This window comes from Labeo rohita, chromosome 2 (genome assembly GCF_022985175.1).
Source record: "Labeo rohita strain BAU-BD-2019 chromosome 2, IGBB_LRoh.1.0, whole genome shotgun sequence".
Classification (NCBI taxonomy): Eukaryota; Metazoa; Chordata; class Actinopteri; order Cypriniformes; family Cyprinidae; genus Labeo; species Labeo rohita.
In genome coordinates, this window is record NC_066870.1 from 18,334,416 (window position 1) to 18,350,700 (window position 16,285).

At 35.9% G+C, this 16,285-nt stretch overlaps 2 protein-coding genes, 5 non-coding genes and 1 pseudogene across 8 annotated transcripts; 7 read left to right on the forward strand and 1 right to left on the reverse strand.

Moving 5' to 3' along the window:
- Positions 1-63: 63 nt before the first annotated feature.
- Positions 64-2,295, forward strand: LOC127182529 (40S ribosomal protein S8-like; annotated as a pseudogene).
- On the forward strand, positions 977-1,084 carry LOC127155221 (small nucleolar RNA SNORD46). Its single transcript, XR_007825553.1, has one exon. It is a non-coding gene; the product is annotated as a small nucleolar RNA SNORD46 (small nucleolar RNA).
- On the forward strand, positions 1,656-1,725 carry LOC127155196 (small nucleolar RNA SNORD38). The gene has a single exon (XR_007825547.1). It is a non-coding gene; the product is annotated as a small nucleolar RNA SNORD38 (small nucleolar RNA).
- A 1,887-nt stretch (positions 2,296-4,182) lies between the features above and the next one.
- Positions 4,183-6,668, forward strand: LOC127180297 (40S ribosomal protein S8). The gene is made up of 6 exons (XM_051134294.1): positions 4,183-4,298; positions 5,222-5,328; positions 5,555-5,654; positions 5,834-6,009; positions 6,213-6,342; positions 6,511-6,668. Exons 1-6 carry the CDS (start codon positions 4,295-4,297, stop codon positions 6,618-6,620), a joined length of 627 nt encoding a protein of 208 aa, XP_050990251.1. The 5' UTR covers positions 4,183-4,294; the 3' UTR covers positions 6,621-6,668.
- LOC127155213 (small nucleolar RNA SNORD46) lies at positions 5,379-5,484 on the forward strand. The gene has a single exon (XR_007825551.1). It is a non-coding gene; the product is annotated as a small nucleolar RNA SNORD46 (small nucleolar RNA).
- LOC127155201 (small nucleolar RNA SNORD38) lies at positions 6,062-6,130 on the forward strand. The gene has a single exon (XR_007825548.1). It is a non-coding gene; the product is annotated as a small nucleolar RNA SNORD38 (small nucleolar RNA).
- Positions 6,669-6,817: 149 nt separating the features above from the next.
- Positions 6,818-6,942, forward strand: LOC127155251 (small nucleolar RNA SNORA47). The gene has a single exon (XR_007825560.1). It is a non-coding gene; the product is annotated as a small nucleolar RNA SNORA47 (small nucleolar RNA).
- Positions 6,943-7,776: 834 nt separating this feature from the next.
- Positions 7,777-16,225, reverse strand: best4 (bestrophin 4). 2 transcript variants are annotated; one of them, XM_051134283.1, is made up of 10 exons: positions 14,744-14,761; positions 14,499-14,659; positions 14,178-14,272; positions 13,856-14,089; positions 9,851-10,005; positions 9,692-9,769; positions 9,445-9,600; positions 9,280-9,360; positions 9,069-9,205; positions 7,777-8,780 (listed from the first exon to the last, which is right to left on the reverse strand). In XM_051134283.1, the coding sequence occupies exons 2-10, from the start codon at positions 14,648-14,650 to the stop codon at positions 8,489-8,491; spliced, it is 1,380 nt and encodes a 459-aa protein (XP_050990240.1). In that variant the 5' UTR covers positions 14,651-14,659; positions 14,744-14,761; the 3' UTR covers positions 7,777-8,488. The 2 variants fall into 2 exon arrangements, with proteins under 2 accessions (XP_050990240.1, XP_050990232.1); XM_051134275.1 differs by having other exon boundaries at positions 14,499-16,225.
- Positions 16,226-16,285: the final 60 nt, after the last annotated feature.

Consider the following 16,285-nt stretch of genomic DNA (forward strand, 5'->3'; position numbering starts at 1 on the left):
TGGTGGCAGTCAAGTATTTTCCCACTGAGCCAGAAAAACTACTCTCGCGATTTCTCGGGTACTCTCGCTATATGTGGTTGCTTAAAACCCGCACGTGAGCCTTTACGAGCCCTCTTTCTAGCCGGCGACTGAAAATGGGTACGTGTTTTAAGATTCCGGTCACTGGAACAATCCGTCTTTATCTGCTTTATCCAGTGATGCTTTTGATTAAACTCACTCAGTGCTACATCACAAAGGTAGATTTTAAACTATATAGTCGCAAATTGGTCAATGCTTTTTAAGACATTTTTACGAGAAGAAATGGGGAACGTGGCTGGAGACATTGCTCAAAATAGCTGTGGGCATTGGGTACTATACTCTTAAACATACCCTGTGTTTGAACTGTGTAATTTAGTTGAAGCTAATGGGTAGAGGGTACATCATGCATGTGCATGTGGAGGCTGCATGGCCAGCTTACATGAGCTGCTGATTGCTAATGCCAATCTCCACATACTTTCCTGTTAAAGGGAAAGTTACACAAAAACAGGGAAGTGTGTACTCACTCTCATGTTACAAACCTGTATGACTGTCTTTCATGGAGCACAAAAATAGAATTTAATTAAGATGACTTTGGTTGTGTTGTATGGGGGAAGTCGTACAAGTGTTGAACAGCAATCCTTTTTTTTTAATTTAAATAATTAAATTACTCTTTTGAGCTTGAGTGTGTATGATGATTCCAATTTGCGGAACCTGATTGTTCATGCGGATAAATACCTTGGAGAACTGAACACTCAAGTATGCGGTGAAAGTGACTGGTTTGATTTCTTTCAGATTTGTTTTTAATACATCTCAATCTCTTTACATTTACAGGTATCTCAAGGGACCGCTGGTGCAAAGGCAGGCCCGTCCACAAGAAAGGAAATATGAGCTTGGGCATAAAAAACAAGGTAAATCTAACTCCAATGTGTTTTGCTATAAGAACATATTTCTCTGCGAAAGTGTGGATGATGAAAACCCGTCCTTAGGTTGGTCTTTTTTTTAGCCTTTTTGGTTAAAGCCTTTGACCTTCCCGTGTTAGGATTCGTCATAGTTACACTGACACATTGACCAAGCTCAAAGAATGTCTTCATGGGTCTTTATCACATTTCTTAAATGTATATTTTTATGACTCTCTAAAGATTGGACCTCGCCACATCCACACAGTAAGAGTCCATGTTGGAAACAAGAAATACAGTGACGTGGACAACTTCTCTTAGGACTCAGAATGTAAGTTTATGCTTGTTTTATGCGGTTTATACAAGTGCAGCTCTTTCAATGAAGATAAATCTGTCCAGTTCTGCTACTGAATGTGCTTGATGGATATCCTTATGTTCTCTGAGAAAGTCACGTTCAACCTGATCTTCAGTGAATTTGCTTAGATTTTGTTGGATGTTTCATTATGGGTTTTAATGATTTTCAGGCTGTACCCACAAGACCAGGATCATCTATGTGGTCTACAATGCCTCTAACAATGATCTGGTGAGAACCAAGACCCTGCGTTGTCCTTGTGGACCGCAAGTCTTACAGACAGTGGTACGAGTCTCACTACACTCTTCCACTTGGAAGGAAAAAGGGTGCCAAGCTAGTAAGTTAAATTGGTTTTCTTTATTAAACTGTGGGGTGTTTTAATAATGGTCTTTCATTGATGATAACATTGTCAGTTCTGCTACTGAAAGAAGGTGATGCGATTATAAGACTCTGAGGAAGACCCATAGCTTGTACTCTCTCTTAATACCAAAAACATTCACTGTAAATGGTATATTGCTAATTTTGAATTTTGTGGTATCAATTCAGACCCCTGAGGAAGAGGAAATCCTGAATGAACAGAGGTCAAAAAGGTCCAAAAGAAGTTCGAGCACAGAAAGAAGAGCAAGATCAGTCCTCTGAGCAGTTCCTGTAAGGGAAGCTTCTTGGTAAGTTATGAAAATTCCAGTTCTGCTATTGACACAACAATGCTGAGTTTATACCACTTCTGATAAACGCTGCCTGCAGCGGCATTGCCCTTCAGTTTAAGTGTTTAATCCATTTTATTTTATCTTTCACCTCAGCTTGCAGTGCCTCTAGACCAGGACAGTGTGGCAAGACTGATGGCTACATCCTTGAGGGCAAAGATCTGGAGTTCTACCTGAGGAAGATTAAAGCCAAGAAAGGCAAATGCCTGTACAGCTTTATTTGAATTTACATCTTCCCAGACAAACAAGCGTGTGTTATGGAGAAAATAACACTGAGATTGTGCATTTTGGTTGTGGTCTAAATAAATCTTATGTTTTGTTTTGGTTTTTTTTTTTTTGCTATATTTACAAATTATACACAGTAGGATTTTGGCATAAATGAACTGTAGCCTTAAGCATTGTGCACGTGACCATGCCTACACTATTGCCAATTACATCTGTACACCATAAATAAATGCTATAAACAGTACCTGGTTTGCAATTCTTTCAAGCTTATGACCACTCAAAAATTACACTTGTTTTAAAGAGTTGTGACTGGCAAAAGTCCTCTTCCTTCTCCAATTTACATACAAACAAGGGTAAGTTATGGAGAAAATGACTGACACTGATCACATTCATTTAGGTTGTGGTCTGAACAAAGTGCTTTTTTTTTATTATTATTTATTTATTTTTTTCTTCCAAAACCTCAGATACATTTCCTCAATCTTCCATGCATTTCAGCACAATACAAAATTTAGCTGGAGGGTTTAGAAATTGATATTCCTTTTTTGCTTTACTGACAGCAAAGCTACAATAACTTACATTCATGCATTATGTGCTTCAAATTGCTCATGAGATCATCTGACAGATGTTCACATGAGCAATTTCTCATTTGTTTGTTCTTCAAAAGTGTTCTGTTTCATAGTTATTGTTTTTTCCAAGGCTGGATTTCTGTTAACTGACAAAGTCATGTAAGTTTTTTGGCTTTGGTAAGTGAACTACATTAGTTAATATGAACTAAGAATGAACAATAATTGTACATTATTTATACGTTTATTAATCTTAGTTTATTTCAGAATTTAGTAATACGTTATTAAAATCACAGGTTGTGTTTAACGTTAGCATTGTGAACTAACAATGAACAAGTGTTTATACTGCAGTAAATGTTTTGTTCATTTTTCATCTTAATACATTAATGTTAACGAATGACATCTTATTTGTACAGTGTTACCACTTTTCTGGAAAAAAAAAAAAACGTTGTTCATGGGCTTATGAGCAATAACATTCATGAATTTCTGGTTAACATTTTTAATCTGGTCAAATGTATATACATAAACCAAATTACTTGAGCAGGAAAATCAGGTTGTGTACTTGACAAGTGTCTTATATAAAAATCCCCAAAAATGCAAAAAAAAAAACAAAAAAAAAAAAACGTTTTACAATAATAGGAAAATAAGACTTACAAGAAAAGCCCTGACCCTTTTCTTTTATGTACATGATCCTACTGTTGCAAAAAATATATATTATATACTCTTGATGCTAAGTTGTTTGTACAAATCGTTCAATAAAAATAATTAATTAGCTATTAATTTAGCAGATGCTTTAAATGGATTTACAGTAGGCCTACTACAATATATATGCGACCCTGGACCGCAAAACCAGTCATAAGGGTCCTCTTTTTTAAATTTTAAATTTAAATTTAAATTTAATTTTTAAATTTTTTAATTGATTTATACATCAACAATAAATAAGTTTTACATTGATATATGGTTTGTTAGGATAGGACAATATTTGGCCGTGATACAACAATTTGAAAATCTGAAATCTGAGGTGAAAAAAAAATCAAAATATGAGAAAATCGCCTATTAAAGTTGTCCAAATTAAGTTCTTAGCAATGCATATTACTAATCAGAAAAATAAGTTCTGATATATTAACGGTAGGACACTTATAAAATATCTCAATTTGAACATGATCTTAATATTCTAATGGCTTTTGCCATAAAAGAAAAATCGATCATTTTGACCCATACAGTTGAGTCAAACTGCATATTTTTAGCTTTTGCTACAAATATACCAGTGCTACTTATGACTGGTTTTGCGGTCCAAGTTCACATATGTCCTTGGATGCGACAAATTATATTCTTAAATATGTAGCGGTTCAATTGAATGTTTCTATGCTTAAAAAAATTGATTATAAACTACTAAACGCCTGGTGGCAGTCAAGCGTTTTCCCACTGAGCCAGAAGTACAACTCTCGCGATTTCTCCAGGTACCCTCGCGATATGTGGTAGCTTGAAACCCGCCCATGAGCCTTTGCGAGCCCTCTTTCTAGCCGGCGCCTGAGAATGGGTACGTGTTTTCAGACTCTAGTCGCTGGAACAATCCATCTTCATCTGCGCTATCAGATCTGATTTTAATAAAACAAACTCAATGCTATATCGCAAAAGTATATTACAAGCGATATAGTCCCAAATTGGACGATTCCGTGTCGTTTAAAACATTTTTACGAGAAGAGATGGGGAAAGTGGCTGGCGATATTGCTAAAGATGGCTGCGCGCATGGGGTACTATACTCTCAAATAGCGTTTAGACTGCTAACAAGGCTGATAGTTGTACTCCGAGACTTGCAAAACGCGGTTTTATTCGTAGATAAATTATTTTTGTGATTGAACAGTGTAATTTAGACGAGAAACTAGTTAGCGCTAACGGCTAAACGGGTAGAAGATGCATGTGTCAGCCAATGGAGGCTGCATGGCCAGCTAACCTAAGGTGAAGAGTCGACTTGGGTAGTTTGTAAATGTTAACCAGCTGTCGTTTGCTGTATATTTATCGATACAAACAGTTGCAACTAACTTTACCAATGTGTTTTTTGTAGAGGCTTATGAAGTTGGCGCTAATGAGGTCTAAACTGTTAGCTTATTGCTAATGTGATTCTTGACACCACGTATTTTGCTGTTAAAGGGATAGTTACACAAACAGGAAAATGTTATGTACTCGCCCTCATGGAGCACAAAAGTAGACTTTAGGCAAGATGTTTGTGTTTTAAGTTGTGTGGGGGTCATGTAGGTGTGGAACAACAAAAGGGCGAGTAAATAGTTTTTGGTTAAATTCCACATTTAAGCTTGAGTGTGTATGATGAATCCAATTGCGGAACCCGATTGTTCATGGGGATAACACCTTGGAGAACTGAACACTCAAGTATGGGGTGAAAGGATGAAAGTTGCATTTCATTTAGACTTGTTTCTAATACATTTCTACTTTTCTACACTAAAGGTATCTCAAGGGACAACTGGCACAAACGCCGCAAGACCGGTGGCAAACGCAAGCCCGTCCACAAGAAAAGGAAATATGAGCTCGGGCGTCCTCCTGCAAACACCAAGGTAAATCAAACTCTGATGTTTCCTGCTGCAAGAACGCATCTCATTGCGACAATGTGGGTGATGAAAACACGTCCTTAGGTTGGTCTTTTTTGGCCGTTTTGGTCAAAGCCTTTGACCTGCCAATGTTAGGATTAGTCATAGTTACACTGACACATGTTCAGGCTCAAAGAATGTCTTCATGGGTTTTTGTCACATTGCTTAAATGTATTTCTATGCCTTTTCGTAGATTGGACCTCGCCGCATCCACACAGTAAGAGTCCGTGGTGGAAACAAGAAATACCGTGCTTTAAGGCTCGATGTGGGCAACTTCTCATGGGGCTCAGAATGTAAGTGTTTATTTTATGCCATTTATATAAGTGCAGCTCTTTCAATGAAGATAACTTGTCCAGTTCTGCTACTGAATGTGCTTGATGGATATCCTTATGTTCTCTGAGAAAGACACATTTGACCTTTATTTGCTGCAATTTTGTTGGATGTTTCATTATGGGTTGTTTTAATGTTTCAGGCTGTACCCGCAAGACCAGGATCATCGACGTGGTCTACAACGCCTCTAACAATGAGCTGGTGAGAACCAAGACCCTGGTGAAGAACTGCGTTGTCCTTGTGGACAGCAATCCTTACAGACAGTGGTACGAGTCTCACTACGCTCTTCCACTTGGAAGGAAGAAGGGTGCCAAGCTGGTAAGTTAAATTGGTTTTCTTTATTAAACTGTGGGGTGTTTTAATAATGGTCTTTCATTGATGATAACATTGTCAGTTCTGCTACTGAAAGAAGGTGATGCAACTTAAGACTCTGAGGAAGACTCATAGCTTATAAACTCTCTATACCAAAAAACATACTGTAATTGGTATATTGCTAATTCTCACTTGTTTTGCCAATTCAGACCCCTGAGGAAGAGGAAATCCTGAACAAGAAGAGGTCGAAAAAGATCCAAAAGAAGTTTGATGAGCGCAGAAAGAAGAGCAAGATCAGTCCTCTGTTGGAGGAGCAGTTCCTGCAGGGGAAGCTTCTTGGTAAGTTGTGTTACAGGCTCTTAATGTAACACTTAATGAAACAATCATGATAAATTCCAGTTCTGCTACTGACACCATGATGCTGGGTTTATACCACTTCTGATAACCACTCAAATGCTGCCTTTCAGTTTAAATGTTTTAATCTATTGTTTTCTGTTTCTCCTCAAGCTTGCATTGCCTCCAGACCAGGACAGTGTGGCAGGGCTGATGGCTACATCCTTGAGGGCAGAGAACTGGAGTTCTACCTGAGGAAGATTAAAGCCAAGAAAGGCAAATAAATGTACAGCTCTCTTTGATACGACCATTAAAGAAAATACCCCAACTCAGCATGTCGCTGCTGTTTTTATTTTACACAACAGTGTTTGCCAAAGCTTTTGATTAGGTGGAAGACTTGCTTGTGCTATCTTGCGGTAATTGTTTCTGGTGTGTACTGATGTTGCAATGTTTTTATTTTCCGTCATACACTTTTATTGAAAGGAGGATTGAGAAAGTTAAGCAGCTGTTTTTGTACTGCATTAACTGGTTGTAACCTCCTAGAAAAACCACAAGTGCTGAAGTGCTTTTGATTTTCTGTATGAAAGTAGTCATTTGCAATACTTGTGAACATTTCTTGGAAATCAGTTGCACATATTTACATGTCATACATCTGACATGTTTTATTTTAAATGATAGTCTTTGAAAAGTAATGGGTTCTCTAATTTAAATGAAAATTCCAAAAATGTTTAAATAGAAAAGTCTTAGCTTAATTTCAGAGGCAAGTAATAACTACAGATTACCTATAAACTTGTAATATGCAGCTTTAACTGGTTAATGCATTTAAATGGTTAGCTCACCCAAAAATTTAAATTGTTGTTAATTACTTACCCTCATATTGTTCCAAACCTGTGAGGCCTTTCTTCATCTGCAGAACACAAATTAAGATATTTTTGATGAAATCCAAGAGCTTTCTGACTCTGCCTTGATAGCAGCACAACTGAAATGGAAAAGTATGGAATTTGATTCAAGTGTTTTCCTTGTCTGGAAAGCTATGAAAAAAATGTGTTTTCAGACTTGGATTCATGGATTCATGGTTTCTCTGCTGCCACAGATTTTTTTTTTTAAATTGGACATTAGGTCTTGATATTAGAGGTACTACCATAAGAAAAACCACATTCTGAGCAAGTTCTTTTAATTTAATATGAAAGCACTCACATACGTCGTGGTACTCTCGATAATGGCAGAATACATGATTTAGAGGAGAAGGGGAATAAAGTTATGTTAGGTTTGCACACAAGTATTCTTGTAGCTTTGTTAAATTGTGATTGAACCACCAATGTCCTTATGTTTCTGGGTCTGGGAACATTTCAAATACATTGCTGTGTATGCGGGGTCAGAAAGCTCTCAGATTATATCAAAAAAGATCTTAATTTGTGTTCTGAAGATGAACAGTGGTGAAGATGAAAGTCTTACAGGTTATTAATAACAGAATTTTCATTTTTGGGTAGCCCTTTAAGTACAATAAATCAATGACAAAGCAACTATAGGTTAATGGTAATTTCTACATTTTAAAATGTAAAGATGTGTAAATGTATTATAAGCAAATGATTCAAAACTAACAATAGTATGTAGATTAATTTAGTAGATTAAAAATGCTATTCATCAGTTTAATTCACTGGATTAATTTCAAAAGTTTGGGGTTGGTAAGATTTTTGTGTTCATTTATAAAAAGTAATACTGTGAAATAGTTTAAAACAACTATGCTTTATTATATTTTCAAATAGAATTTCAGCCATCATTACTCGTCTTCAGTTCACCATACTTCCGAAATCATTTTAATGTGCTGATTTGTTGCTCAAGAAACATTTCACATTATTATCAATGTGGAAAACTGTTGTGCTGCTTAAAGCAAAGATTCTTTAAGTTTAAAAGAACAAAACTAGAAATCCTAACATTACAATGTCTTTACTGTCACCTTTGAACAACTTCATGCATCTTTGATGAATAAACCAGGTTCTTAAAAATCATACTGACCCCAAACCTTTGAATGTGTACATTGGTCAAAAGTGAAAACAGGGATGAGGATTTAAATATTACATCAAGTATCCTCTCATCCTTGACTGTCTCAACAAACACATGCTAAGTCAAATCTGAGTAGTTACACATTTATCTATGGCTCTTCGTTTTTTTGTTCTGCAGTTTCAGGTGATTCCAAGAGTTTCTCATGGCAGACAAGTTGCATGGTCATGTTTTGTTGTTGCGGTGGTAATGGGATGATGGCTTTGGAAGGCTGTTCGAGTCTTGAGCGCTCGTCTTCACATCTAGATCTGGAGCAAAGACACAATTGTTGCAAGCTCTTGTTCTTCTGCCTTCTGACTTTGTGTGTAGTTGGCCACACGTTGATGGCAAGCATTTGTGTCTTGGGGATTGGTAAAGGTTCCTCGTTTTCATCCTCAAGTATCCTAAGAAATGCACAATACATTAAAGTCATTAATGTAAGAAACCTTTAAGAAGGTAAACCACATGTTCAAAAATGCATACATAAATTCACAACATAGTTGTTGCAAATATCAGTTCCAAATATATACATCTGTTTATTTGTTAAAGTGACCAACCGACGTGCATGACCGGAATAATATATTGAAAAGATATTAACATATATTTTTTGATGTTCTCCCCAAACATATGAATCTGGCCCCTTGATATACACTTTTTAAATATTTATAGATTATGGATACGTGTCATAGTACCTCATGTCATGTGTGGACCCCATGAAGACAGGCTTCATAGTAGCTGAAGGATATGAAGGACCCTTATCCACCCAGTATTTGTCCTTCTCAAGGAGAGGAAGGTTTTGATGCATGTCATCTACAGCTAGCATGGAAACCTAGATAAAAAGCATCTCTGTGAGTGGTTGATCAATTGATGTGTGAATTTAAAATGGAGTATTGATTTACCAACCTGAATGTTTCGATCTATGAGTTGGTTGGTCTCAAAATCATCGTCATCTTCTCCAAAGGGGTTGATAATTAGTTCCCCTACCTTTAAGAACAAGCGTACTCTTAATTTTAGAGACATCAGACCAGCTTTGTAGTACAAAATATGCTGTTATACCACCAATCATACCTTTAACCAACCAGCGTAAAAGAAGAACTCCAGCAGAGTGAAAATGGGGACATACAGGTCCAGATGAATTTTGTCTTCATCGGGTTTCTCAGGTTTTACAAACTGCCGGCCAATTAGGCAGAATGTAAAAAAGGAGTACACAGCCACAGTCACTACCTGCATCCAAACAGAAGATGAAGATGAGATGAATTTAGGTGCATACAATGAGCTACATCCATGAAAGAAAGATCTGTGAGATGTGCTTCACCTGTGTGTACACTAAGGGAATGCTGATCCAGTCGTAGTGGAAAAGCATGCTGCATTTTGATCGATAGTTATTCAGCTCCTGAAAAAGAGGAAGAAAGGAAGAAATTATTGTGCTTTTATTGCACATATGCATCACTGTGACATGTTCAAACGCACTTACGTCCATGAGCAGTCGCAAAGCTATATCATCTTTCACACGCCCTTCTTTTCTCGCTTGTGATGCCAGATTTGCAAACCATGCAAGTGGCATCCAGTATTTGTTGAAGTCAGAGTACAGATGGTTTAGCTTTTTGAGCTCGTCTGTGGTCATGAATCCTGCAAAAAAAAAAATAATAATAATAATAAATCAATATTCTATAGATTAAAGCCATATGGATCTCATCAAGTGTTTATGAGCAGATAACATTTATAGTAACAATTTAAAAATATATATTTTACTTGTGAACTTATGTTCAGCTAATCTTTAATAGTCAACTTTTAACTGTTTCTTAATTTTTCTGATCAGCAGCCATCAAAGCTTGGTAAATCCCAGCAAACACAGAACGTTCCCCTAATGTTCCCATATGGTTTCCATTTGGTTATTTTTTGGGAACCAAATGAGAACGTTCTAGGAACGTTCCCTGTAGGTTCTCTTTTTAATAACCTATAAAGACCGTTCACAGAACGTTCCCTGCAGGTTATTTTTAGTTTTTTTTTAGAATAATTTTTAGAATAATTACTTATAACTAATATATATACGACAGTAAATTGTGATTTTAGGTAAATTTTACATCTCTAATTGAAGAGAACATGATGTTAACGGAGAAGTTTTTGTGTACTGACCAAAAGAGAGCAGCACGTCATCGTAAATTCAGTGGTAAGAAAGCTAAATAAATGTTATTCGTTTTTAATGTCTATAAAAATAAAATTCACATTTTTAAAATCCAATATTTTGTTGAAGTCATTGTTATTTGGTGCTTTAATAAACATAAAATCTGGGTTATTATATGGTAGTTCTGTTCTTACATATTAACGAATAAGAAAAAAATAACATTAAAGAACAATTCAATCTCATTTAATGCTCCTTATGGTGGTTAAATGTGCTCTGATTATCTGTAATGAATAAACAATAGTGACGTACAGCAGCGGTATCGGAGTGAAGAGGTTAGGAGAACGTTCTGGGAACCTTCAGAGAACTCTCAGGGAACTTTCTAGTAAATAGAACGTTCCCTATTGGTTAGTCAGGAAAGTTTTTTAATGTTAATAGAACGTTCCCTGTAGGTTCTGGGAACCAAAATTGTTAGCTGGACTACTGGTCAAAGAGAGAGTTGTACTTCAGATTTCACCAAGCTGGTTACTCACTAAAACCTTCTACAGATCATGTTTTCAGGCCATTTTAAGTCTTTTAAGTTTTTAAATTAGTCTTCCCATTAACGCCATTATATTGTTCATTCAGACTGATTTGCGAATATGTGCACAAACACAAAAGGGGGGATTTATCGCACAGACCAATCACAGCCGAACATTAACAGTCATATCCAATCATAATTCTGATGTAACTTTACTTGCTGGTGTTGCTGCTGGACAATTTTTCTTTAGAAAAAGAGTGATTTATATACTTTTTAATGTTATATTTTTTTTGCCATTGTTTTATTTTTGTACTACAATTTTTCTCTCATCCAATAGTTTGTGGAGACACTGCCTCCCTTGAGAAGGATGCAGTTTCAGGACTACATTCTAGAACCGCATTTCTAGGACCATATCGTTTTTTTTTTTTTTTAAATTATTTTAATTTATTTTTTGTATGTATGTATTAGTGCTATTTTATAGCACTTGCTATTCAATTCTGTATTATTATTATTTTTATTTGTGTGTGTGTGTGTGTGTGTGTGTACTTGTTTTTGCTACATTGTGGGGACTAAATGTCCCCACAAGGATAGTAAAACCTGAAATTTTTGACATTGTGGGGACTGGCTTGAGGTCCCCATGGGTACAAAAGCTTATAAATCATACAGAATAAGTTTTTTTGAGAAAGTAAAAATGCAGAAAGTTTTCTGTAAGGGTTAGGTTTAGGGGAAGGATAGGGTAAGGGGATAGAAAATACAGTGTGGTGAGTATAAAAACCATTGCACCTATGGAGAGTCCCCACAAGGATAATAAACCAGACGTGTGTGTGTGTGTGTGTGTGTGAAATATGTAGTTGTTTAATTGTATACACTTAATTATTGTCCTAGCCAACCCTAAATACCCGTTGGTAAACCTTTTGAAATATATAAAATATATTGTATTTAAATTCAGTTTTCTTAGAAAGAAAGACTTTTCTTTTCGAGACATCAGTTCATTAACCGCAGTGTGGTTTTCACATCTGATGTGTGAAACATCATAAAGTGCAGTAAACAGTAAAAGAACTGTGCAAAAAATTTGTGTGTTTATTTAGTTAATAAATGTAAAATGATTTGAATAAAAATACCAGTTTACATCCACAGCTAAATATAGGCTAAATGGAGAACCGCTTTGAACACTCATGTTCACACCAGCTTAAAAAATAAAATGGAAAGATAAAAACTGAATAGCTTCCACGGATCTAGTCTTTGCATCTGTTTGAATCAGGTCCCCCCTGTTGAAATAGAACTAGCTAGATGACACTGTCACAGAAAATAGGGTCCTAGAACTGCAGTCCTAAAATTGCAGCCACCGGTTGTGCAGGAACATACTGTATTGAATGTATTGGCAAGAAATGTCTTTTTATTGAGTTGTCCTTTCTAGATGCCTACAACATGAACAAATTAGTCAGAATCACAAATAATTTACCCTTATGAGTCACTTCTTTTTAGTAAATCAAAAACATACAACATAACCAGACAAGGCAGCTTCACAAATAAATCCCAGCAAACACAGAACCTTCCCCTAATGTTCTTATTTTTTGGGGAACCAAATAAGGGTTTTCTGGGGAATGTTCTCCAAACCTACGTGGGTTTTTTGGATTTACAAAAGGAAAACGTGCCTGGCTAGTCAACAAAGAACATTATATGTGTGTTTTTACAATGTTCTGAGAACTAAAAATTGTTACCTGGGATGACTCGCCTGTACTTAATGAATAAAAAATAAAAAACATACAACAACTCTCCTCGTTTAATTTGACCATCTGTCCATCCATTCTCCAAACCACTTATATTTTACACGGTCACAGGAAAAAGTGAAGTAAAGTTCTCCAACAAACGCCTCTCAATTCTTTTTAGTGAATCAAAAACATAGTTTACCAGAGGAGGCCTGACTCACAAACAAATGACTCTTATGGGCTGGTCCTTTAGTGAATAAATCATAAATCTGAACTAGGTTTGAATCAGTCTAACAATGGATTATATACATCAGAGCACCTAATAAATCATTGTTTTACTCACTTACTGAACTGCAAGTTATAAGTACTTTCTGTGTCCGTATAAAGAAAGTTTCATGTCAATAGCATCAGTGGAGGTAACGCATTACAAGTAACGCCAGATTACTTTTTTTTTTTAAGTAGCTAGTAAAGTAATTACTTTTTAATTTACAAGAAAATATCAGAGTTACTTTTTCAAATAAGTAATGCCAGTTACTTTGTTTACCCATTTATTGACCGACAGTTCTCCTCATGTGGAGAGAAATTGGGAGTAAGCGCAAAAGCACTGTGTGCACTGTGTAAACATGATAGTAACTGTAGTTCTAGATTAAATGTGAACATGCATTTACTCATCTCACTTGCACAAAAACAGACTCGGTATTCCTCAAAACTAATAAAAACAGTGAAAGCACAGCGTAAACACAGGAGTAAATTTGCATTTCAAGGTTATTCATGTCACTTTTGGTTTGAAAGTGCTTTTACAGCTGTCAAAAATAGATTTTTTTAATATTAAAAAGCAAGCCCAGATGTGAAAAAGTAATGCAGAAGTAATGTAATGCATTACTTTCCATAAAAAGTAACTAAGCAACCCAATTAGTTACTCTGCTAGGGTGAAACGTTAACAAATTACTTTTAAGACTAACCTTCCCCAACACTGTATAACATTACCAAGTATATATAGCATGCTATAAAAATAATAATTCTGGAGGAAACAATTCAAAGACTCTTTAATTTATATGTGGAAAACACCTTGAAAAGTAATCCACTACTTCAACTTCTCCCAAACATTTTCAGATGCAAAGTTCTTACCTGCCTCCACAATGTCCTCCACAGTTTGGAATCTCTTGCGTACTCGTGTGCTGATGGAGCGCAGGATGAGGACAGAGGACAGGTTTGCATACCGCATCAGAGTTCTCCTCAGCAGACGGCCTCTTTCATCTGTGCCGTGGACATTCCCAGATACGACCATCATCAGGTTATCTGGCAGGGGAAAGCTTGTATATTGACCCCACCAACGCTGAAACGCCTGGGTGACATAGAACCCTAACAAGGACCACAGACCAGTTCATTTAGTACAAGAAACCCAAGGAGTTAGTAGTCATGTTGCTATAGTCAGAACATTTATGCTCACCAAGAACAAATGACATGGGGATGAGTTTAGCAAACTTGTTGCAATGACGTGCCAGGCGCTCAAACACCTCTTGTTGTTGGTCAGTGAGGACACACCTGGAAGATGTGACATGGATTGTGTTTTTAAAGGATGACTTGAATAACCAAGTCCATTTCTATACTCACACCTTAAAACTTGACCTTTGCATTACACAAACAGTGGAATCTCTTTATAACTTATCATTGCATGCTTGTAATTTGGCAAAAGAATGTGCAGCTGCCAAAAGAATGTGCAACTGTTTAAAAAGTGTCAATTATTAGAAAGTTTGGAATGTCATGATACCTGTATAGAATACTAATGAAGCTGTACAGTAAACAGAAGACCAGAAATTCTCTGTATAAAAGCTTGTAAATGCTTCCTTTCCATCGGAACAGCAACTTTGAGAAGCCTCCAAACTTAGCATTGGCCACCTTCAGCGTGTAAGATACTGTCATGGTGGAATTCTAGAAAAAAAACTCAAAGAATTGATACGTTTTCACAATTCCGCAACACATTTGCCATATAGATATTAATTTGTTTGCTCTTACCTTGGCGTTTCAAGCTCGTCTTCTTTTAAAGAGAAAACACACGTTGTGTTTTCTCCTTTATATCCCTGACTATAATGTAAAGCTATCAATCCATCCAGTGATTTATGGTTTGGGAACCCAGTTTAAAAGAACATGTTCATGGTCAATGTCAGTTTCACACACAGGTGAAACCGCATTATGAATGATTACTGTGGAAAACACATTGTAAAGGTATAATTTATGACTAGGTATTTATTACTTGATTGTGATTGTTTTTTTCTTTTCACTGTGATTACATAGAAGAGCCATTTTGGGTTGCCCAGAGGACCTTTAGTGAACAGTTCTTAAACATTTCAGAACATTTCAATGATCTAAAAAACCTTTTGTTCAATGAAAAAATTCCATGGATGTTAAAGGTTCTTAATGATCTACAGTAACCACTACAAAATAACCTTTATTTTAAGAGTGTGATGCATGTTAAAACTGATATTAAATTAAATAGTATAAAAAGGACTTAGGAATTCTTTCAGCATTTGCAATAAAACATGAATTTCCTGACCGGCCTTAAGCCGTAAGTAATTATAATAGTAGATGATATCAAGTGCAAACATATTTACGTAACTGGTAAATATAGCTGTGTTATAAATCCTCTTTCACGCCACAGATATAAAACCATTCTCGTGTGAACTGCTCATCGACAAACACACTAAAAACAAATTGTTTTAAAAACAGCAATGTTTTAAATTCAGTCAAACAACCTAATTAAGGGAAGAGAGTTTATTTGTTAACGCTGATCGCTGATTATGTTGATTATATTGAATGGGGTTATATCGTATTTCAGCTTTGTTGTCTTTGTGAGATTTTGTCCATTGATTATAAAATTCAAGATGTTCTTAAACATGATAGGTTTGAAAGGCTTAGAAAGGAAACATCTATCTATCTATCTATCTATCCTTAAAGAGTTACAGAGATTTTTAGCAACAGTAGGGGGCGGTAGACACTGTAAGGTAAAGAAATACAGCGTTACTCCAGTTTAGAGTTACTCCATCACAGCACTGGCAACATCAGTTCACTTCATACAAGCTGAACACGCCTTCCCTTCCTTCTTAAATCACTTTTTTTTCTCCTCAGACTTCCTCTGGAGACATTGTTTACATATCCTGTTTTCCAGCTAAATTCAAATTGGTAAGAAGAATCATGATATCATTTTCTTTTGATATCTATTGTACATGTCGAGACAGTATTCAAACGTACACAATTCATTTTTAAATAAATGAATCAGTTAAAAGCAATAATATATGAGAACTTTTTGCTCTTGAATGATGTATTCTTATTAAAAAAATCTCTGTTGAAGGACTAGTTTGAAGCATTTTTTCAGGAAACATAATTTAACATTTTTGTTAAAGCAACATTTTTGTTTTGGTAATCACTAAATTAACCTCTTAGTGAAAATTGACAAAACTGTGACGATTAATAAATTGAGTTAAAGGGATAGTTAACCCAAAAATAAAAATGCTGTCATTAATTACTGATGTCGTTCCAAACCTGTAAGACCTTCGTTCA

What these genes read in the sequence shown, in the direction of transcription:
- best4 (XM_051134275.1), bottom strand. Translation starts at nt 14,650, where the DNA reads ATGACAGTATCTTACACGCTGAAGGTGGCCAATGCTAAGTTTGGAGGC. An exon ending in TTCCCTTAGTGTACACACAG is followed by an intron (nt 9,601 to 9,691) that starts GTGAAGCACATC and finishes GTTTGGATGCAG; the next exon opens with GTAGTGACTGTGGCTGTGTA. An exon ending in GGGTCCACACATGACATGAG is followed by an intron (nt 8,781 to 9,068) that starts GTACTATGACAC and finishes TGCATTTCTTAG; the next exon opens with GATACTTGAGGATGAAAACG.
- LOC127180297 (XM_051134294.1), top strand. An exon ending in GTCCTCCTGCAAACACCAAG is followed by an intron (nt 5,329 to 5,554) that starts GTAAATCAAACT and finishes GCCTTTTCGTAG; the next exon opens with ATTGGACCTCGCCGCATCCA. An exon ending in CCTGCAGGGGAAGCTTCTTG is followed by an intron (nt 6,343 to 6,510) that starts GTAAGTTGTGTT and finishes TTTCTCCTCAAG; the next exon opens with CTTGCATTGCCTCCAGACCA.